This window comes from Vicugna pacos, chromosome 9 (genome assembly GCF_048564905.1).
Source record: "Vicugna pacos chromosome 9, VicPac4, whole genome shotgun sequence".
Taxonomy (NCBI): domain Eukaryota; kingdom Metazoa; phylum Chordata; class Mammalia; order Artiodactyla; family Camelidae; genus Vicugna; species Vicugna pacos.
The window spans coordinates 54,170,351-54,193,324 of record NC_132995.1 but is presented as its reverse complement, the minus strand read 5'-3'; the positions used below and the strand labels follow the sequence as shown (position 1 = coordinate 54,193,324).

General features: G+C 46.0%; 1 protein-coding gene across 1 annotated transcript; it reads right to left on the bottom strand.

The window, feature by feature from the left end:
• Window positions 1–735: 735 nt before the first annotated feature.
• On the bottom strand, window positions 736–22,639 carry LOC140698216 (NBPF family member NBPF4-like). The gene is made up of 15 exons (XM_072967869.1): window positions 22,582–22,639; window positions 20,853–21,063; window positions 19,135–19,264; window positions 18,259–18,473; window positions 17,156–17,207; window positions 16,076–16,290; window positions 15,031–15,082; window positions 14,028–14,242; window positions 11,508–11,559; window positions 10,569–10,744; window positions 9,471–9,522; window positions 8,406–8,596; window positions 5,936–6,163; window positions 3,762–3,967; window positions 736–2,142 (listed from the first exon to the last, which is right to left on the bottom strand). Exons 1-14 carry the CDS (start codon window positions 22,600–22,602, stop codon window positions 3,771–3,773), a joined length of 2,007 nt encoding a protein of 668 aa, XP_072823970.1. The 5' UTR covers window positions 22,603–22,639; the 3' UTR covers window positions 736–2,142; window positions 3,762–3,770.
• Window positions 22,640–22,974: the final 335 nt, after the last annotated feature.

Genomic DNA, 22,974 nt, shown 5'->3' with positions numbered 1-22,974 from the left:
CACCACTGAATAGATATAATTATAGATTTAAGCTGGGGTCTCATGGGCAATGCTTTCAGGGCAGCCTGGTTGGGGCCTGGGACCTCTGAGAGAAGGCCACTGACGCTCCTGAGGTGGGGCAGCCCTCCTGTGCAGGTAGGGATCCCTAAAGTCCTCCATGGGCTCTTCCTCCAGCTCTTGTCCATACCCTACTTTTTTCTGAAGTTAACACAAAATGGGGAGGGGGCGGGGACAAGGTGGGAAAAAATAGTATGTAAAGGGTACACATTGGACTAGGTTGAAAGAATACTAGAATATTATAAGAAGTGGTAGGTAAAGACAGAAGGAAACAGAAAACTAGAATAATGTCCTTGATGGTCACACTGGTAAAAAGTTGAAGTTGAGATATATTATTCAAAATTTCTACTTCAAGTGAAAAATGGGTGCCAACATACAAAGGGACTAAGATGACAAAGATTTTACAGCAGTGCTAAACACTAGCTATCTAGTTTTTCCTACATACAAGACAAAACACACACACAAATATATGCACACACAAAATAACAGAGAGAAAAGAAACATTGAATGCAAACTGCTACAAATGGTACATATAGCTTAAAAGACGTGGGAGAGTTTAAGATATCAAAATGAAGAGGAGAAACAGGAATGTTTGTATTAATTTATATCCATACCTACTAAATCAGTCAGGAGAATCATAGATTATAACACTGAATTGAAAAATACACAACTTCACAGTAAAACTCCAAAGAACTTTTTAATGAAATGGAAGGGGTAGGGATTGTCTTTTCCACAGCACAATGCCAGCAGTACAAATAAACTGACTGATTTGGAAAAGTTCCGCTGTACAAACACAAATATGGTCATTGACACACATCAGGGATCGATCAGGGACGGTAAAAGAATGGTTTTTTGTTTCTTTGTTAGAGAATGAGAATCATAGAATAAGATCTTTATACACTCTCGAAGAGCTACTCGTCAAATGACTGATTCTAGACAGAAAAACGTGTGTTCCAATGTACGGATCTCACGGGCTCCTCCCTCTATAGCCAAATGTTCAGTGCTTAGATGACAAGAGTGGTGACAGGCAAAGTGGACATTCTTCATCTCCAGAGGGGCTGTGCTAGGAAGCACACAGTGTGCACTATGTGGTGCCCTTGGCAGAAGGCTAGGCCCGAGTTTAATCATGAGGAAGGGTCAGACAACTGTAGAATGTAGACTTCTGAGCCAGACAACTGACCTGTCCTCTGCAAACAAGTCAATGTCACCACCATTAAAGACAAACACAGTAAGGTGAGGAGAGGTTTTGGGCTCAAAAGAACTAAAGAAATATAGTAGCACAATCTCTTTAGTTCTTTGGAACCCAAAATAACTCTTCTCCTTTCTGTGATCCCATTTGTGGAGGCATTGGCAGCTTGAAAAAGACAGGCCAGTTGTCCTGTTCAATGGTCTAGATTCTACAGTTGTCTGATAACTTCCTTGTGATGAAACTCGAACGAAACCTGTTCAGCACGGACACTGCATGTTCAAAGCCGGCTGCACCGAGCACAGCCCATCTGGTGGCAGAGAATGTCCAGGCTGACATGTTGCCTTCTTCCACCTGCTCCAGATGCCAGTGTGAACAGGATGGCAATTGAGAGGAGTGAGCATTACGGTCTCTCAAAGCTGAGTATCCATCAAAGCGCTGGTCTCCTTTTCAATGGGTAACGTTTGGAGGCTGATGCCTGGGAGTTCTCCCATCAAATCAGTGTTTTGCAATAATAATCATGGGATGGGGCTGGTGGTTGTGATGATGATTCTCAGGAAAGGATCCCTGCAGTGTTCTGTGTGGACTTGAACTTGATTTCATGCTGTAGACTTTTTGCATCTAGTAGGAAAAATAAATTTGATGATGCGGTGTCTTCCAAATTGGAATATCTGTTCAGAGTAGCTAAAATACTGGGTAGCTGTGAAAGAGAGACAGAAGAGAGATACAGAGACAGAGGAGAGATAGAGGGACAAGGAGAATGACAGAGGGATCAAATGTGGGTCTCTGTTGGGTTCTGTTGATGGCTGCGCCTGGGGGGATGACCACATGTTTGGAAGAGGCAAGAGCAGCCCGGGATCGTCTTGATAGGAGGAGCTGAAGGTCGAGCCCGAGGCTGGCTGAAGGGAAAAGTGAGATCCACACGTTAGAAGAAATCCCTCCTGAAACAAACGTGCAGACTGTGGTGCAGAATCTAGGGTCCCCTGTCCTCGCCCCACCAGTGTTTGGGGACACGCCACCTCACAGCTGCTGCAGAGTCTTAGCCAGATCCCCACCGCTGGCTCCTCAGCAACCAACTGACTTTTGATTGCCCTTGACCTGGACCGAAGTGCTGCCTTTCTCACATGTCCCAGGGAGGGATGGGCTGAGCATCCCTCATATACATTCAGAAACAGACTGCTGTCTGGAGCAAGGATCCTTGGGACACTCCTCTACTGCTTCCTGATATTCCACCAGATCCATAGTCCTTCAATCCCTAGATGCATGTCAGCAGAGCTTTTCAAAATACTAATGCCCAAACCTCACCTCAGAACGTTAGAATCAGAATATCAAGGGGTTGGGTCAAGTCATTCATGTTAGATAGATCCAAGCTCACCCAGCGTTTCTTCATGATAGCAAGATTTAGAGCTACCCACTAGACTACACTACTTCACACATTTCTTTTTCCTTCGCTTCATTACTTCCACCATGAACTCCTGTCCCGCTGGCCATGAAGATTTTTTTCACCTTCCTTCTCACAGTCTAGAGGAAATCACTTGCCTTCTCAAACGGCCTTGCCTGAGGCAATGATCTTCTTGTATCCTGTATACCTGAGTCTTCATAAATCTGCCCCAGGTTAATTCACTGTGATGCTCTCCTAGATTCCCTGGCGTCAGATGCCAACTCAGCCCATGTTTTTTCCTGGACTTTCACTGAACATGTAGTAAGAGTCATGTGAGTAAAAGGAAGAGAGGTCTGAAACCCTAGGCACGTCACGCTCTTTGTGTTCTGTCAACACATGGCCTGTGCCTCTGCTTTTGGCCAATGTCCCTTTAGGGTGCCATCTACCGTCCTCCACCTAATGCCAGCTCCAGTGAGGCACTGGGAGCCCCATGGACATTAGCACAGAGCTGACCACCAGTGTCTGGCGAGAAACCTGACTCCAGGCCAGTCCAGCGCTCCCACCTATGACAGAGATTTATATTTGGTTCTTGTAACCAGGGTTCTCATTCCTCAGTTGTACCAATTTTATTCACGTGGAGACGTCGAGGAGTGAAGGTTGTCCTAGCTGTGTTCTGCAAAACCCAACCCATGTGCATGTGATTCATGACGTCAGTGATTCTGGAAGAGGCAGTGGAGTGGAGGGAGGAAGGGTAGGGAAAGGAAGGCAATGACACCAAGGGAGTGTGTGATTTCAGGCAAAGAACCCCGTGTTCAGGGCCCTAAATGACGCTCTTCTCATGAGGAGGACCGCGGGGCCGGGCTTCCCAGTAGCTACGAGTAGAGGTGAGAAGAAGTACCAGGGCAGCAGCAGCAGCAGCAGGAACACAGCAGAGTTCACACAGTACAAACAGAAAGTGGGGATTGAAGGGCCTAGCAGGGTGGCAGCTCCCACAGAAAAACAAGGAAAGACCAGACGCAGGTAGGATCAACTCTTCAGTGAAGGAACAAGGAAGAGAAAAGAGAGTGGAGTCTGAGCTGTAATCTTAGATGAGGAGCAACAGGGAAGACGTACATGGAAGGGCCTAGATGTGATTACCTCTGTCCCCTAAGCTTGAAGGCCAGGGAATCTGCATGCAATTCTCCACTTGCTGCGCAGCACTTTTCTTCGCAGAATCTTCTGTTTCAGGACACTGGAGGCATTGCTGTTGCTAGAGACTTGACACTCATGTTGGCTGGCACTTGAGCCCTCACCCTCCACCTTGGGGGGGTTCTTCATTCCAATGGAAGCATCCAAATCCAGCTCTGAAGATAAAACCACAGAAAACAGGATCCACTGTTATACATGACCTTACAATGACTTACTCGTCTTCCAAGTGGAACATCAAGTAAGCAAAGTGTCCAGGAACAAAAGAGGCCATCTCAACGTCCCTGCCAGGTGAAGCCAGTGGAGACACCTTGGTAGTTTTCACTTTTGTTGATCGTCCCCAAACTATGTATTTCTGGTAAGATTGCCAAGAGGAAAACATCTTCACGTTGCCAAAAGAATATTTGTTAAAGAAAAATAGAATTCATGAAAACAAAAATTTCCCAGTTAGAAAAGACAAAGGTAAGGAAATCAGGGCATTCAGAGGTTATACTACTGGAAGGGAAGGGATTGTAGAAAGTAAACAAATTCAATGTTGAAACAAAACCTCAACATGCAAAGAACTGGGGAAGCCCCAAACGGGAAATCGTTACATATGTGTATCAGTATATGTTTCCCATATATATGTTCATACGCTATATATAATGTTTATACATACTCAAGCTAAATAAGGCATGGAAGATGTTTAAAAAACATACAAAAACTCTCACAAGTGTGTGTGTGTATAAAGGAAGAAATGGATATTGGAACTGAGATGTGCAATGCATCATTGTAACAGCCTCTGATGAGTTGACTTTGAAAAAGGAAAAAGAAACATATAAGAGGAATAAGAGAGGTAAGGTGGTAACATGAACTATTAGATCTGGGCGATTATGAGAATAAAGGGCATGAAGACTAGGCTTTGCAGCAAAAGCTGTTGTGATGCCTGGATTCATACTCGGGCCTCCGGGGAAAGTGAGCAGGAGAGAGAGCGACTGAGCCAGTGGGGCTTATTCCTGGCCAGGAATGTAGGAAGGCAAGGTCAAGAAAAAGAGAGACCAGAGGGAAGGGAACACAAAGAAATACCACTAGGGCTAATGGCACTTGTCATGGCCACACATCCCTAACATGCCCTGAGCCCTTCCCATGAGATCTTTGTAAGGTGGTCAGTGGTGCTCCTTCTTCTCTCACCTCCCCTCTCCTCATTTCTCAGATGAGGCCATTGCCTGACAGATGAGCACCAGGCGGGCCCAGTCTCTAATGGAGATACTGAGAGCAGTAGAGGGGAAAGATGAATACGACTGAGATGACATGTACGTGAGGGTTTGAAAGCTCATTTACGAAAATCAGAGAAGAGTGGGATCATGGTAAGAAAACTGAGGACATGACCGTGGAGATGAGTGAAGAGGACAAATTAAATGGAGTATCAGAAAAGAACCTGAGGGGCTCACCTCATCAACAAAGGTGGTTCTTTCTTTTAAATATAGGGCTAAAAACAGAAAAACAACCGCCATGTGAAACAGAAGACTGAAGTGTACGGTCAGTCTTTACGTTGCTACATAACGTTAGAAACTCACTGTTACTGAGTGCACCTGACAGGGGAAAATTGGCTTGAGGATGGATGATGAGAAGAGAACACTGGCAAACGTGCCTTCCTGAGAAAGCGAGGGAAGACGGGGTCTAGAGAAAGTTTTGACCATCCAAAGTCCGGCATTTCAGCTGAGAGACTGCATTTGCACGCACTGTGTAAGTGTGAAATCTCCAGCAAGATACATGGGTAGAGAACACACAGTCACAGGTGCGCTGACGCAGGTTTTATCGAACCAGGGACTCTGGGAACTATGTTTCTGAACACTGAAAACAACCCTGGAAGGCAGATTTAACTTTCGGGAGGTCAGATAAGGGAAAAAAGAAGTGAATACCTCAGAAGATAAATAAGTTGCTTCAGTTAAAAAACCAGGCGTTTGCAAACCCAGGACCTGGGGCAGAGCCGGCCCTAAATCTGAGGCTCTTGCTCCCTACCCTCTGTTAGGGCACTGAGGATTTCGAGAGGACATGAAAGGAGCATGGCAGAGGCCCCACTGTCTCCTCCACCCCCAGCCCTGGAACGACCAGCTCTTGGACTACAGCTTCCTTTTCTTTCTTACCTTGGAGGGGCGGCCATTGGTCTCCAAACTCAGTGTTGGCAGTGAAGCCCCACACGGTGGAGGAAAGGCCGAGCCTGGCGTTGCCGTCACCACAGTCAAACTGCTGGTCCCGCTGCAGCTGCAGGTGATGGGTCACCTGGGAGCTTGTCTGCAGTTGTGCTTGTGAAGCTTGCATCTCTGACCCTTGGAAACTCAAAGGCCCTTGGGGACGGTCCTCCCAGGAGTCACCTGAAAGGAGAGAACAGTTCAGTAGGACCAATGCAACTTTCCCTTTGTCAGCCCCTCCCATGACACCCATTTCTGCCGTCGCTGCCTATCACGGAGACGACCCAGTCAGCCAGACAACAGAGGCACACGTCATGGACATGAAGGAGATTTCATTTTCACGGCTGTGCCTGGGGACGCTGAGATGGCAGGTGCGAGGCGGCAACATCGCTGAGATCAAAAATCACCCACTTGGGTCCAGAGGGTACTGGAAGGCAGATGAGGTCATGACTATGGGTCTGTTATTAGCGACCTTTCCTTGTAGCCTGGAGACAAGGTTCTGGACAGGCCTCAGGGAAGGGAGGACAAAGAATCGTTGATGTCTAAGTAGAATACAGAAGTAACAAGAGAAGTAGGGCCTAAAGGCTTCAAATTCCACTAGAAAAGGGACTTGGGAGACTATAGCACGGGGACCAAGTTATGAGAACTCTTCCCACTTCTAGAGCCTTCTCAACTCCCTTCCCCGTGTGTTTTGACTGGCCTTCCAGCCACCACACGGGGATACGTCCTGTGGCTACATGTGTCCTGGGTGGGCTGGTGGATATGAGCACCTGTAACTAGGGTAGCTGAGGTCTGAGTCCCTTACTGGAAGCTACAGAATCAGGATGTCTGGTTCTTCTGGGAGATGATACAGTGCACATTCCTTATATTACACCCCCCTGCAGGGGCACCAGGCACTGCTGCTCATCACACATGTTTACATTCACCGTGAAATGAATCCGTATTCTCAGAAAGTGGGCTAACCAAAGAGCTCAAGTAGCTCATCCAGTCCAGGTCAGGCTCAGGTGGGCTCATGGCCCACGGGGCCTGCTCCCCATTGCTGTGGGGCTCCACTCTCCGATCCGCCCTCAAGACCCTCCTGCTCAACAAGGTTTGTTTCAGTGTTTCTTAAACGTGTCTCTCCTGTGTCTGTTACCACGTCGTCTTCCAGAGGGCGCACTCTGTCTGAGTCTCATGGGTGTCTGATCCAACCTCCTTCTAACTGCTCCGTCTGATTCTGTCTCTCCACACTATCAGCAGTCTCACCAGTCTTACTCAGCCTGTGGAAACTGGTACTCCCCACTCTCCCTACATGAACTCAAATCCTCACCTTGCCTGGACTGTCCTGCTATGTTCCGACCCCTCTTTCTTCGGGAACATCACTTCCCACATCCCCCTTGTCCAACTCCTCCCTGGATGTGAGCTGCCCCTCCTGACCCCAGCCCTGCACCAGGACCTTGTAGAGCTTCCTGGGCTTTTCCTAGAATCACTGCTCTCAGCCTCTTGTGCCCTTCTCATTCCATCCAGGCAGTCTATTCATCATTAATCACTGGATTTCAGGATACTTAATAAGGTTTACTGATAATTCACATTGGTGTGAAGGGTAACATCTCTGAAATTAAAAACTTTATTATATGAAACAATTTCAAACCCAGTAAACCCACGCTCAAATGCTATTTTGAATCACATTCTAGCATTATTTTAAAATATCACTGCTTCATTTCCTCATTTCGTTTTCTCTCCCTTTTCCCAACAAATGGGTTTTATTAAACTGTGCTTTGAAAATTCTTTCCATTTGCATGGGAAAAGGCAAAATATTTCATCAAACATCACAAGAAATCCCCAACAGTATTAGTTTGGAAAGTAGAGAAGAGCCTCCAAAAAATCTGAAGTTGTCTTTAAAGATCAAGTGTTTGTGCTGTGCCTACAGCATTTCTCCCTGATCAGGGCGGATGGGGCGAAAGAGCAGATCTCCTGTGGCCTCACTGCCAGTATCACAGCTGTACACACTGTTCACAGGCCATGATCAGAAGCCACAAAGAGGACGGATCCAAGGATAATTGATGTGTCCCATTCATTCACCTCAGCCCATTTGTGTGGGGGATTTCGGCCTCTCCTGCCCATTCTGAATCATGGCCTGGCAGGGCTGGGCCACATCCCACACATCTCACTTCCCGTCTCCAGCCTTTTGATTCCAACAGCCTACAATGGTGAAGGTGGTCCAGGTGACAGAAGGCATCCTGAGACGTGGGGAAAGGAAAGTTCTCTTACTCACATGATGCCTTCTGCAAATTAAATCCAACAGCCTGATTCAAATCAACACAAGTCTCAGGGCTTGTTTACAGAAATGACTGACATAATCTATAGAGGTTGTTGACTACAAAGACTATAGAGGATACCTGGGGACCCATTAGGAGCTGTCTGGCCTGTCCAGGGGAGTACTCACCATCTACAACAAGCGCTGAGAAGACTCTCTGTTGGTCCCATGGGAATGAGACACCTCTGTAAGGCCTACAGGAGTCTGACAGGTCATGGCCAACTGAACTAGTCAAATAACATTCATCCAGTGAATCCTGTGGGTCTTCATTCTCTTCTCCCACCGGCTGCTCACTAAGGAGCCTTGTGGAGTCAGGCGGACTGATGATTAAACAAAACGGATGAGTGAACACAGGGTCCTAGCTGGGTTTGATGGGAGTGTTAAGGGACTGGTGGCAGAAAACAAATGGAAATTCTCCACAAAGGGAGATATAACAATCGTCCTCCATCTGGGGCCAGAGTGTGCTTACAGTGGGAATAGGAGAGACAGCAGGAGGTGGTCCCAGCACTGACCAGAAAATGAGCTCCGGACGAAGGAGACAGAACTACCCCAGTCCACAACAGTGAGGACACACACACTCAGAAACTGCAAAGGAGGCTTGAAGTCTTGCACGAAGCTGGTTGAAATTGACATACAACAGCTGAGTGAACAAGACTCTGGCAGCATAATCCTGTGTCTCCAATGCCATTTCTCTACTACTGAGATGTGACATGAGTGTCCTTTTTCTAGGTATATTTCTTTTTAGGAAATACTTGTCAGTGTGGTAAGAACAAAGAGGCATAGGCCGATATGCATCTTCCGCTGCTTTAAATGAAAAGAGAGATGAGGGGAGGCCAACAAATCCTGGAACTAATAAGCAGCCCTGCAGCAACTGAAAGCAGTTACTCTCTTTGAGGGAGATTATCAAAGGGGCTTATAAAAGTACCACCGTCAAAACAGACAGCACTGTTACAGGGACACACTGTGGTTTTCTGAATGGAAGAATGAGGTATCTGCAGCAGTTTCTCATTTCTCTGGATCTGACCTCACCATATGTCAACATTAAATTAAGAGCCATGATTCGTTATTACGCTATAGAACAGAAATGGACACAACATTGTCAACTGACTAGACTCTGATATCAATCAATCAATCAATCAATCAATCATTAATTAGCATAAAGGAAACAAAAGACCCATGATTCTTCAGAATTACCTGGAACGTATGCAGCCTTGTTCTTTCTCTTCCTCAACAACAGTATGATTGTCTATGGATCAATTCAGACAGGGCAAGAAACATTAATCAGATCCCACTATACATGTTAATACGGAGGTATCCAATACTATCGCAGGGAAAATGTATCACCAGAAGCACGGGAGGATAATGGAAGAAGAACATCCCAGGAGGCCTCCCGTGGCCTCCCGTGGAGCTGCCTGGGTTTGCTTTCCTGATCACTGGGCGGTCTCTCCTCAGTCAGGTCGATCCTCACCACACTCACGCTTTCCAAGTCTGAGTCAAAAGTGAAATGTATCTTTTCCCCACAGATTCTGAGGAATAGCCCATCTGCATTCTAAAAAGAATACCAGGATATTCAGCCCTTCCCTCACTGTATGCTGGGTGGTTTAGCAGAATTTATACACTGAAAACAGACTACTGGTTGGAATCTACAAACCCTAGCATGAAAATGAGCTTTCTGCTAAAGAGAAACATCAACCCTCGATGGAGCGGGGAAATGCTGGCTTCAGCTGCACTCCATGGAAACATACATGCAAGGTGATGGTAGAGCTGCTTGTGTCCTGCTGTTCAGGTTGCTGCTCCACTAAGACAGTCAAGTTAGAGGAGACAGACACTGGGGATGACAGCAGTGACCCCAGGGAAACAACAAATCCAGAGATGTAGTTAAGGCTGTCAACATCTTTTGAAACGCATAGAAACTCAAGGGGTATTTTAGGGTATGAACATGAGAAGATTATAAGTAAGAAGAGACATTTGATGGGAATCAGGAAAAAAGGCACCTCAGTACAAAGGCACAGAGGTGAGTGACATTGACACCCTTGCTTTGGGTTCAGTGATCTACTTTGAGGCCCAAAGCATATGGTTGCCCTGGGATGAGGAAGAGAGCACAGCTCCCTGACCCACATGATGTCTGTGCTTAAAACTCAATTCTGGGACCTAAACCTTCTCAATATATCTCTATAGGGTGTGCCCACAGGGATGCCATAGCTCAGCACCGCCAGAGGTGTGAAGTACAAAAGACACAAAGTCCACCTGGCAGTCCAGTTGGAGGTTTATCATACTGATAAAAGTACTCACTGGTGACATCCCGAGCATAAGAGAGTTCCAATCCCTCAAATGAGTAGATGGCAGCGCTCCTAGAAGGCCAGAAGGAGTCTGACAGGTTTCGAAGAACTGAGTAAATCAAATAGGATTCCTCCACTGAGGGCAGTGGGATGTCATCCTCTACCACCTGCGGCAGCTCCGTGCTGAGCCTAGTGGGTAGGGAGACCAAAGATTACCATAATAGCAATCAGAAATCTAGACCCCTTTCTCCTTTCGATGGAATGTTTAATTGAGTGGTGAAGGAAGCCGAAGGCTGACCCAATAAGCAGGATAAGATATCTTTTCTGGTGGGACAGTGTGTGTTTTTTCAGAGGAGCAGGAGACAGAATTGACAGTGGGTGCTCAGGACCCTGGCCAAATAACAAGCTGATGAAGAAAGAGACTGATTCTCTCTATACCATAGAATCATGACCCATCACATAGGGCCACGTAACATTGCCTTTCACCCTTTCATTTCGATTGCACTCAGTGCTACATGGAGAGAGAAAGTGCATATAGCTTTGGGGGCACCCTAGTGTCCCAGAAATCTCGTGCTACCAAGGCCTCTTTGTAAGATTATTGTCGCAGAATATAATTCTATTACTGTCTATTTACACTCTTGCTATCAAACACATGCCAACATGCGAACACAAAACAGGCAGAAAGCAGATTTGCATCTCACTCTGTCAATCACACAGGAGAGAAAAAATGAGTGCATGAAAATCAGAGTATCAAAAAGAAAACCAAAGTAAGAAGTTAATTAGAAAAGGAAACCATGTAAGTAGCACAATGAAAGCAGAAAAGATTACAAAAAAGGTAATTTCTGGTTGGCAAAGTGGACCATACAGTTGTATTCAGCACTTCCTGCTGACCCTGGATTAGGGGACTACAGAAGTCACATTTTATCAACAGGGTAAAAATATTCAAAATTACCTGGGGACGATTGGCTCTGCTCCTTTCACACCATCTTGATCATTTTGCTTTTCTGTAAATGAGTTCACAGAACAGTTACATTGGGCAAAACCCACTTCCCTATGATCAATACCATGCAAAACTTAGCACAGCAACATGCACGTATGCAATGTGGTAACGGGGTAGTGTGGGAGAAATATTCCGGGAGGCCCTAGACAGAACCTTAGAAGAAGGCACTTGGTATGCTTCTTGAGCCCCTGGACACGTCTCCTTAATATGACAGGATGTCCCCACACTATGTCCTGAGTCTAGGCAAACAGTAACCACATCCTTTTACCCACAGATCCTGAGGGACTGCCTAGCTATTTCTTAGAAGTTTGCACTAATATTCAGAATTTTTCCATCTGAAATGCTGTCTGTTACTGGGGTAGATACATTCTCCATTGACATTAGACTGATGAGCAGAATCTAAACACAAGTCAACACGGTCTTCAGTGCCCCCAAGAAAGGGTGGCCATTCATTTGGTTGCACGTTCCAGGACCCTGCCTTGCTTCAGAGAAACATACCAAAGATGATAGTGGTGCTTGCGTTCAGGTTTCTGAAGCCTCTGGATAAGATAAGACAAATGGAAGGAGATACTTTTGGGTTGACACAAACAATCAAAGAAGTGACATCTCCAAAGATATAAACTAGACTGCCAACACCCTAGGACAGGTATAGAAACTCAAGGACACTGCTCAGGAACCAAAATTAGAGCATGAAACGCAAGATAAGAGAGTCATTCAAAATTAGGAGACCAGAAAGTTACTTCCTATGACACAACTGGAGAGCTCTATGGGAGTCTGGTAGGACCACCTTTGGTCTAGTGATTGGCCAGTGAGACAAACATGACTAGGAATCGAGTAATGTTCACTAACTCAGGGAATGTGTTATTTTAAAGGCAATTGTATGGAACAGAATCGAGAGCCCAGAAATAAACCCACAGAATTACAATCATGTCATCTTCTACAACGGAGGCAAGAATATACGATGGAGAAAAGACAGTCCCTTCAGCAAGCGGCGTTGGGAAAACTGGACAGGCACACATATATCAACGACGTGAGGACACTATAAACAAAAATAAAATCAAAATGGCTTAAACACTTAAATACAAGACAAGACACTATAAACCGCTGAGAAGAAATCATAGACAAATTATTCTTGAACATAAATCTTAGCAATGTTTTCCTGGGGCAGTCTACCCAGGCAAATGAGAAAAAGCAAAAATTAACAAATGGGACGTAATTAAACCTAGAAGCTTTTGCACAGCAAAGGGAACCAAAAGAAAAACAAAACAATAACCTACGAAATGGGAGAAAATAGTTGCAAATGATGCAACTGACAACGGTTGACTTTCCAGGGTATACAAACGTCACATACAGCTTAAAAACAACAACAACAGAAACCCAAAAAATCATATCCAAAAATGGGCACAGGACCTAAAAAGGAATTCTTCAAGGAAGACATGCAAATGGCCAAGAGGTACATGAAAACATGTTGGATACCGCTAATTATCAGACAAATGCAAATCAAAACTGCAATTAAGGATCACCTCACATCAGTCAGAATGGCCTTTATGAAAAAGCTCACAAACCCTAAATGCTGGAAAGGGTGTGGAGAAAAGAGAACCCTCCTACAGTATTGGTGGACATGCAGTTTGGAGCAGCCATTACAGGAAAAGAGGATTGGAGATTCCTCAAAAACTAAAAACACACTTACCATATGATCCAGCAATTCCAATCCTGGGCATACATCCAGAGTGAAGTCTAATTGGAAAAGACACACGCACCCCAATGTTAATAGCAGCACCGTATACGATCGCCAAGACATGGAAACAACCTAAATGACCATCCACAGATACCTGGATAAAGAGTCTGTGGCATATTTGTACAATGGAATACTACTCAGCCGTACAAAAGAATAAAATAGGGCCATTTGCAGCAACATGGATGAATTTAGAGATGCTCGTTCAAGGGAAGTAAGCCACAAAGAGAGAGACAAGGACCACATGATATCACTCATGTACGGAATATAAACGAGAAACAAGAAGACACTAATGAAGTTACCTGCCTAACGGAAATAGACTCACAGACATACAAAACAAACTTATGGTTGCTGGAGAGAAAGGGGGTGAGAGAAGGGATAAACTGGGAGTTCCAGTTGTGCAAATATTAACTATTATATATAAAGGACGTTAAACAACAAATTTCTTCCGTATAGCACAGGGAATTCTATTCAATATCTTGTAGTAACCTACAATGGAAAAGAATATAAAAATGAATATATGTATGCATATGTATGACTGAAATATCATGCTGTAACCCAGAAACTGACACGTTGTACACTAAACATACTGCAAATAACCAAACGAATAAATAAAGAAACAAATGAAGGCAATAGTAGGGCCTGATTCGAAACATAATGTAAGCTTATAATGTATACATGTCAACAAATTCTCATAGACTAGACAAATCGTGTGGGGTAAAGACAATGCAGACTACCTGGGAGGTCACTTGGAATTTCATCCTCTTTAACATGGGGGCCACCACCGGCTCCCTCCAGGGTAGACATCACTTTCTGTTCATAAAATGCAAATTTTCCATCACTGTGAGTCTCACAGACGTCAGAACCTTCCTGATGAAGGGAAGGAGCCCAAACACCTTCATCCTGGGATTTGTGGAGCACTTCATCCTTCTCAAACTCCTGTAGGTCCGTGCTGTGCCAGGTGGGAAAGGAATGACAGAATATTTAACTAAGACGGTTAGACACCTAATCAGATCACCTGCTATGGAAGGAAAGCATAGGTAGTGGTCACAGAAAGCCAGAGGGAAGGCCCCTTAAAGAGGGAAGTGACTCTCCTATATGTGAGGCAGAGTGTGGCCGCCATGGCGTGGGAGAGGGAGAGAGGAGAGAGCAAGAGGCGCTCCGAGCCCTGGCCACACAACCAGCTGTTGAGGGAGGAAACGGACTCTCCCTGTGTGCTACAGGCATGACTCCCAGAACACACAGAGGACTAAATACTGGGTCCACTTTGCAGATATTGTGTTGAACTATATATGCAGTGCTCAAGTGAATACATCTTTTGAGAAAATATAGAATATAAATCAGCATTCAAGCAAAAATTCCTTACATTGTTATAGAATATGAATGTATTTTCTTCTCTTGCACTCAAATACTTATCCAGATGCTGACACCAAACAGCTACAAAACAGATGTGCATCTCACCCTGCTTTTATCCACAGAGAAGACAGCAGCTGACTACAGGGAACCCCAAGTTTGGCTCGTTGACCTGGCTTAAAGCACTGTACATGACTAAACTTGAGAGAGTCACAAATTTAAACACACACAACTGCCACAATGAAAAGAAACACCATTGCTCAAGTGCACGTTTGGCTGTCGAGTGAATGGATGAGACAGTCATATTCAGCACATTCTCTTTTCCCTGGATCTGACGTCTTCTGGTGTCAACATTCACAGTAACAGCCCAGTATTCTTAAGAATTACCTGGGGGTCATTGGCTCTTGTCCAGCTGCTTCGACACACTCATTCTGATTTTCTGGTAAGAAATTCAGAGACAGAAGGTCACCATAAACAAATCACACATCACACATACCAACTCAGTGAACACAGGTACCACAAGGACATTAATATTCTCAGTGCAACAACAGGAAAATTTTAGGAGAGACATTTCACAACACTTGAGTCTCATCAGAATTGGACAGGAATGATGAAACATGTTTCGCTCAAGTACTCTGGCTGATCTACTTGAGCGTTCTTCAAATACCACAACTTACGACTCTGTCTAGTAAAGAGTGTATTTTTCCAAAGGTCCAAGAAATCAGCTAAGAAGTTTTATTTACAGTATTGGCTAATTCTGTCACATAATGCGGTTGCTGATGCTATGGAGGAATTTCTGCTTGAGACCAGATAAATTTTACAAACCTTGAAATCCATGGGAAAATCTGGTGCTACACAGAAACCATGGGCATTCAAGGCTGGAGAGACTGCCAGAGCCCAGCCTTACTTCATGGAAACATCCGAGCAAGGGACAGGAACACTTGGTTCTTTCCTGGGTTTTAACCAGCTACTTACCTAAGAGAAGCCAACATCAGGAAGATGAAGACTTGCACAGACATCAGTGAAGCCAGAGACACCACATGACCTAACATATAGGCGAGGCTACCACTCTGTTTGCTCGGGCAAAGAAAGGCCAGGGACACTGTCCAAAAGGAACAGTTAGATCACTATAGGTTGGAAGACGCACTTCACACAAACGATGTCTGAGAGACACTTCCTCCGGATGTTCTGCCAAGGCGGGGGACACTTTGTCACCGCTGACTTGGGTCCCAGGGCCTGACTTTGGCTCCAGGGTCACAGATGCAAGAATTGGGCCTAGAAAGGGATCGAGGCTTCCTGGCTCACATGATGTCTGTCTGCCATAATCCATCCTGTTTCTGGGCTAAAGCAATATGTGCCACTAGGGTCTACCTTCAGAGAAGACTTTCTTCAGACTACACGGTGTGTGGGGGAACAAAAATAGAAAGGCTACCTGGGAGGTCAGTTGGAATTTCACCCTCTGGAACATCGGAGCAATCACCAGCAACATCCGGAGCACGGCCAACTTTCTCTTCATCGAGTGCAAATTTGCCTTCACTGTCTAGCTGGGTGCGGTCAGATCCCTCTTGGAGAAGTGAAGGATTCAAAACACATTCATCCTGGGACTCCAGGAGCACCTCCTCCTTCTCAGGTGCCTCTAGCTCTGTGCTGTGCCAGGTGGGAAAGGGATGACAGAAAATTCAGCTATGTCCATCGGACACCATGTTGTCATAACTGATTTTGATTGAGGGCATAGGATGTAGTCATGAAAAGGAAAGTTGTCAGTCCTCAGAAAGAGGGAACTAACTATTCTTCTTGATGTCAAGCAGAGTGTGGCTGTCAGGGGGTGGCAGAGGGAGAGACCAGTAGTTGCTCGGTGCACTGGCCACACAACATGTGATGAGGAATGAGATTCAAACATCCCAGTGTGGTCCTATCACGATCACGAAGCACAAGTGAACCGCCACACCAGGTGTTATTGCCATCGGCCTCTATCATATTCAGTTTAAGATAAGGTAGTCAAGTGATTCTAACTCTCAAGGTATTCTAGGGCCTCAGAGATATTATCCCTTCTATTTAGGAACAGAAAGGCCTCTAAAGCCTTTCTCTTACTGGTGCCACACGAGAACTACACTTTTTTCTAGCAGTTTTATTGGTGCTTTATTTTTTGAGTTCCTCCTTTGCTGATTCCATTGCTACCTTCCTTACTAACAAGCACTGAAAACTCTGTAAAAGTACTTATTTATCTCATCTTAGTGTTCATTTAGGAGAGTATCCATAGTCTCTGTGTGCGCAGGAAACCCTAAAGGTGGTACATTCTCTTGGGCCGTAGCTACAAGGGCCACAGAGACAGCAGACAACCAAGTGAAAGGGCCGCTTCCATGCTGGGTGATTGAAATCAATCAATGCAATCTGCAGGCTTGCGTTTCTCACATCTGCTACATGACACTGTCTTGCCCTCATGTCTTCATCTTTCTTCTACCCTCTCCGTAGCTCACCTACCCATTACCGGTGCCTAAGACTTCATGGTTACCTGGGGGTGAGTGTTTCTTCTTCCAGTTTATATTCCTCATCTTCATCAACTTCTGCGAACAAATTCACAAATATCCAGTCAGCTTTTCCCCAGTTCACAGACTGCAATCAGAATGGCTATATATGGCCATGGGAACATAAATATTTTTGTATGAGTCACTGCTGTGCTCAAGTTCCAATGCAATGTCTTTAAATAATTGGCCTGGTCCAGATGTCTGATCCATCGTTCAGTGTGACACCAAACAGCTGGATGACAATCCCGTCCCCTCTACCTGACATGGGGTCAACATTTAAATGGTCTTTGTTCCCTATACCACTGTACAAGTGTCCACCTCCCATCTCAACCTCTACAACACATTCATCTATCCGGCCAAAAAGTTCTCCCTAGACACAGGCTGTACACCCTTTCACGGCTCTCATAGAGATCCTCTGCTTTGTGAAAGAAGAGGAAAACGACCCTGTCCCACATGCCTCCACGTGCATGGATCCTGGGAACTTCACATGCTCTCTGAGTGTTATCAGTGGAAATTCTCTCTATGGAAATTGCGCACTGAAACATATTTCCCAACACAACTTCAGCAACGTTCAGTGCCCAATCCAACCCTACACAGTGAAGGGCTTCTCTTTTTCTGAACTGATTCATGAAGATTCCCAGATTAATCACTGCAGCACCATCAACAGACCGTTTGATCCATTGTACAGAAGAGGAACTAGACACTGAAATAGGGAAAATCAATCACTCGCTCACAGTCAGTAAAGGCAACACTCAGGCTGGAGTCTGGGAACTTTGATGCATAGCGCAGGGCACTTTCCACTCCCACAAGCTACCCCCTGTCACATCCTCCTTCCCGGGCTTTAACCCCGGGGGATGCTCTCTTGCCCCAAAGGCCACTGTCCATCAGGGGGAAGCAGGTCGTTGAAACACTGTGACCTCTATCTTGTGCATTTCTCCTCTGTCCTCCCACTCAGCCAGTCCTGGTCCTGTCATGCTCCCCAAAATGAAACATGGAAACAGCACACTCCTAGTCGAGGTGAGGAGTCTCTTATGAGCCAGGAAGCTTTGCCTGAGAGGCTCAGCGCTATCAGAGCCTGTGGCCACGTTACCTGGGCTGAGCTTGCGGGCAAGGCGCTCTGCCAGCCTGCGTCCCTTGGTCAGCTGCTCTTGGAAGCCCTGTCCCTGGTTGTTGTCCAGGTCATCGTGGGTGAGGATGTCCTTCAGCTGCTGGATGAGCAGGACAGAGTCTTCTCTCCCGTCCCGTAATTTCCTCCGTAACTCGGTCAGCTCTCGTGCCTGAGAGCGAATTAGGGTATCGTATTCCCTAAGAAGAGATAGAAGAGACGGTGTTAAAATGCACAGTTGGATGATACGTGGTCAGAGGTTTCAAAGGCAATTCTGTGAGAACATCCCCGAGGAGCCATCAGAGCAGAATTCTGGCACATATGGGGGGAATGTCCTGTGGAAAGAGGAGACAAATGGTATAACAAAGGCTTCCTCTGTATCAGGGATACTCTTCTAAGATTCCGTTACGTCCCAGTCATCTTCTTCTTCTGGCAACAAACCCTAATGTCTTCCTAAGCCTGCTTCATGATGCTGTCTGTTCAGTGTCTCACGGAGCCATGCCCATTTGCATGTAAAGATCCATGTAGGGTATGTTGGGCAGTGAGTGTCACAAAGTCATACATGGTGTGGACACGTCCAGCTGGTGACAAGTGGAAAGCACAGGAGAATGAGAGAGTCAAGGAAGGATGACAAGGTGTAGTGATTCAGGAGGGGACTGTGATTCAGAGGTCAGTGAGGTACTGGTTGCACAACGTGGTGAAGGTTCCAAAGGCCACTGACTTGTTCACTGGATTTGAATCTGGTGAATTTCATGTAATGTGATGTCCATTTCTGCACTCCCCTGGCCCAAAGTCGCTCGCGGCCCCACTTCGGACAGGCCTACACTTCCCACCAGCCCCCCTGCACAGAGCCCTCCTTACCTGAACCTCTCATCAGCTAGCACTGGCTTCTCTGCCAGCTTCTCTGCCAGCTTCTCTGCCAACGTCACCACCCGAAACTGCAGCTTCTCCCCCAGCACGGATTCAATGATGTCCTTGCACTCTTCACACTCTGAGGAAACAGAGACGCTGCCTCAGGGGAAAGCTGCACACCCTGCTGTGCTCACTGCCCTCCAGGGAGGAGGCAGGGTCCAGCCCAAGGTCAGAGGTAACCCTGCTACAAGGCTCTAGGCAGGGATTTCCACGTCTCATTCCTCAGCCTCCCGACTGCATGGCATTCCATTAGTCCCCATTTCAGAGCTGAGGAACGAGAAACTCCAAGGCACAGAAAGGAAGTAAAGAAGACAAAGTGGCATTAGCAAAGGTCAGAATTCACATCTCCTGAGACTGACCCTGAATCACGGGCCACTCTACCAAAACTTGCAACCTCAGAGGTGAAACACCGAGCACGGGCATGAAGTGGTGGCTTCCTGTGTGGTTGGGATGGACCCTAGGACTAATGGACTCATGGTTCCCTTGTGCTGGGATTTCAGTAATGAAGAAGTACCTCAAAGGGTAAAGAAAATTCTTCTGGATACACTTGTGTGAAATATGTTGCATAAAACTATAAGGACGTGAAAGACATGAGCCAAAATACTAGGATAATCTGTGTTAGTCCAAGTTGCAATGCTAGGAAGTGTCTTTACAATCTGCCTGCACTGTTGTAAGAGTTTTACAAGAATTTACTATTGTTTGCATCTCAAACATGCAGCAACACTGGATGGACAGAGAGGGTAACTGAGGCACAGAAAGAAATGCAGCATGGATTATGAGCCCAGGAAGCCTGGCCGAGAGTCTCTGATCTTCTCTGCACTAGGAAGGGCCTGCCCCACATACTGCTGTGGGTTTTACTAGGGATGGTGTTCTCCCCCACTTACCCTCATTCTCATTTTGGCCACATGTCTCATGATCCAGCCTTCAAGGTCGCCTGGATTTCCTGCTGACCCACATCACCAAAGTTTCACCAGCACAGCAAGAGACAAACTGGGTGATGCAGATTGTCAGATTTCTCCAGAAAACATCCGGACTCTCAACACAGGGTGTCACATGACCTCCTGGGATTCTGGAAGGAGACCCTCCACCCAGGAAACTCAGCTTCCCTCTCACCAGGGAGCCCCTGTCTGAATGGTATCACTCATCGAGACCACGGTTTCCACGAGGACTTGGCTCATCCTTTAGCTCCTTCAAAGCAGGTGCTATCACTGCTTCCCCCAGTGTGTGCTGTCACCACATGACCTCAGTGTAACTGGCACAGTGCTTTGCCACGGTGACCTCAGGGAAGCTTGCTGAGGGCAGTCATTAGTCCCAGACGTTTAGGCGACAGTGATGCAAGACCAGATACACCTCAGCAAAGATTCCAATGGACAGAGTTTAGCTTGTTGTAGAGAGATCTCACGAGGCATCAAGAACTGGGATTTGAACTCTAGTCGCACACTACAGCTCACTACACACCTGGAACATTTGCTCAACTCTTTGTGCCGCAGTTTTCCCATCCTCAGGGAAATGAGGGTCAAATAGCTACTTCTACCTTTCCTGCCTTGTGCTCAGAATGACATTTATGCTGACAAAGGGGTGCAAGGGAAAGTCTGGAGAGTTTCCGTTTCTGAGAGGGAAGAAAGTGATCATTCCCCATGTTGCTGACCATGACCCTTAGGACTTACTGTATTTCTGCAGCTGGTTGGCCAGGTAGTAGGTAGTAGCTTGGCATACAAGGAATTTCTGGGTGAGATCTCGGAAGTCCTGCTTCTGTTTGGTCAGCTCTAAGTGCAGCTCCTGGTTGATCTCCAACAGTGTAACTTCTGCCCTCGGACCACATAAAGGGCCAAGACATTCTGCCATGGTGACGTGAGGTAGAGGATGTAGAGCTGGGGGCTGGGGAGAAGAAACGCAGCATATGATGGATTAAAAACAAGTGAAGCCACATAAATTTAATCAGGATTGAGGCATGACAACAACGGGAGTACTTAACTTACTGTTGGCAACAACTGGATCACCAGCTCACAACACTTGAGGGTCTCGAACCACACAAACGACGTTCAAGAGCACAGAGCTCAGGGCCCCAGGCACTGCCTGCTGCGCAGACTCTAACAGGAGTGATGGAGCGGGCCCTGGCGTGCCAGGTAACCGCCTGCAGTTGCAATAACAGAACTGGACGGTGGGGGAGGGGCATGGAATCCTGGGGGCCCCTGCCTTCCAGTTGCCTAGGCCACGCCGCTTGGGGTCTCATGAACGACGCCACCTATGGGGACACTCCTTCTCCAGCCACTCTTAATCGCTTTCTACACTTGTGCTGATACCACCAACCTATCTCTTCCCAAAAGTCATCCAAGCATAGTTCTCGTGTTGTCTCCTGTGTCTATAAAAATATCAAGAGATAAAGTGTTTCCTTGAAAGTCTTATTTTCTTAAAGGCTGTCATAAAGTCACACCACTTTCTCATTAAGTGCTCACACATTTTAAGGCTTTTTCACCGTGAAAGATGGCAGACTTGTAGAATGACACGACATTGTCCTCTGGGTCTTTGCCAGTTTTGTGTAAATCACAAAAACTGTAGGACAAAGAGCAGAATATTGTATCATGTGAATGAATAATTCATTTAAACAGTGTTTTCCGTCCTGACTCAATATTCTGTTCACTGCATCCCTTGTTAGGTCAGATCCTCATCTCACTTGGACAGCTTCTTGGCTCCATAAACGTACGTCAGGTTTCACGTGCCAGTCTTCTAAACTCCTCCTCTAGGTGTGGATTGCTCTATTTGCTGTTTTTTGCAATGTCACTAAACACTACATTTTATACTTCTCACACCCATTTCATTGAATTGCGTTGTAGTCCCACAAAATCTGTCTCCAAGCTGTCTAAATGATAAAAGCAACTTCTGTTTATGTCATTGAATAGAGACCATCTATTTGGAAAGACTTGTCAGCATGACGCTGCTCTTCTATATTCATCCACTTCACCCACATATCGAACAGAAAGGGATCCAAAGCAGTGTTCGTGCAACTTGCTTTGACAGATCTCTTTGAGTTTTACACGTGCCACTGCCCTGGTCTAGATCTGAAAAATAAAACATGGTAAGTTCAAGGTCATGGGTCAGGGAAGGCTGATGATCCTCAGCGTTTGTGTGCCCTTGTGCTCAGGGACATAGAAGATTAGCTTGAGAAGAGAAAGACAGGCAGGCAGGGGAAAGTGATGTTCTAAAGGAAGTCCTCACTTTCTCAGCACCTGGGTCGGGTGACCCTGAGATTTAGGAGACACTCAGAAGCATCAGTCCCTTCAGTTTAGCTGCTGCACTAACCTGACTTGAGGGTGAAATGGGTGTGACCAAGTGCCCCGGAGCATTTGTGTCAAGGTTAAAGACGGAAGACTGCATCAGCCACTTAGGAAAGCTTACCTTCTCCCGACCCCAAGTCATCCTCCAACCACACTGCTTAATGCCATTGGTGTGTGAGACGCAGAAGAGGCTTCAAAGAAATCAATTTTCTGCTGTCTGTGGGGCCGCAAATTCTGTGGGGGAAAAAACAAAATGTGCCAAATTTCCTCACTCTACAATGATGAACCCAAAGGCTCACAAAAGGTACTTGACTTACTTGAAGTCACAAGTATCTCCACTCCTGCGGGGATGTGCTCTTCTGTCAGTCCTTGACCTTTCTCAAATTGTCAGTGTTGGCGAGAGTCAAAGTAGGCTAGTCACTCTATCAAGTGATTGGCAGCACATGGACTAAATATTCAATGGCCATTTTAATCAAATATGTTGCTAAGTTGTCTTCCAAAATCACATACTGCT

Coding starts and splice junctions, on each gene's coding strand:
- LOC140698216 (XM_072967869.1), bottom strand. CDS start 22,602: ATGACTTGGGGTCGGGAGAAG. Junction 11,560..14,027: donor AATTCCAAGTGACCTCCCAG/GTAGTCTGCATT, acceptor ACTCATTTACAG/AAAAGCAAAATGATCAAGAT. Junction 6,164..8,405: donor CTCAGCGCTTGTTGTAGATG/GTGAGTACTCCC, acceptor CTCTCCTTTCAG/GTGACTCCTGGGAGGACCGT.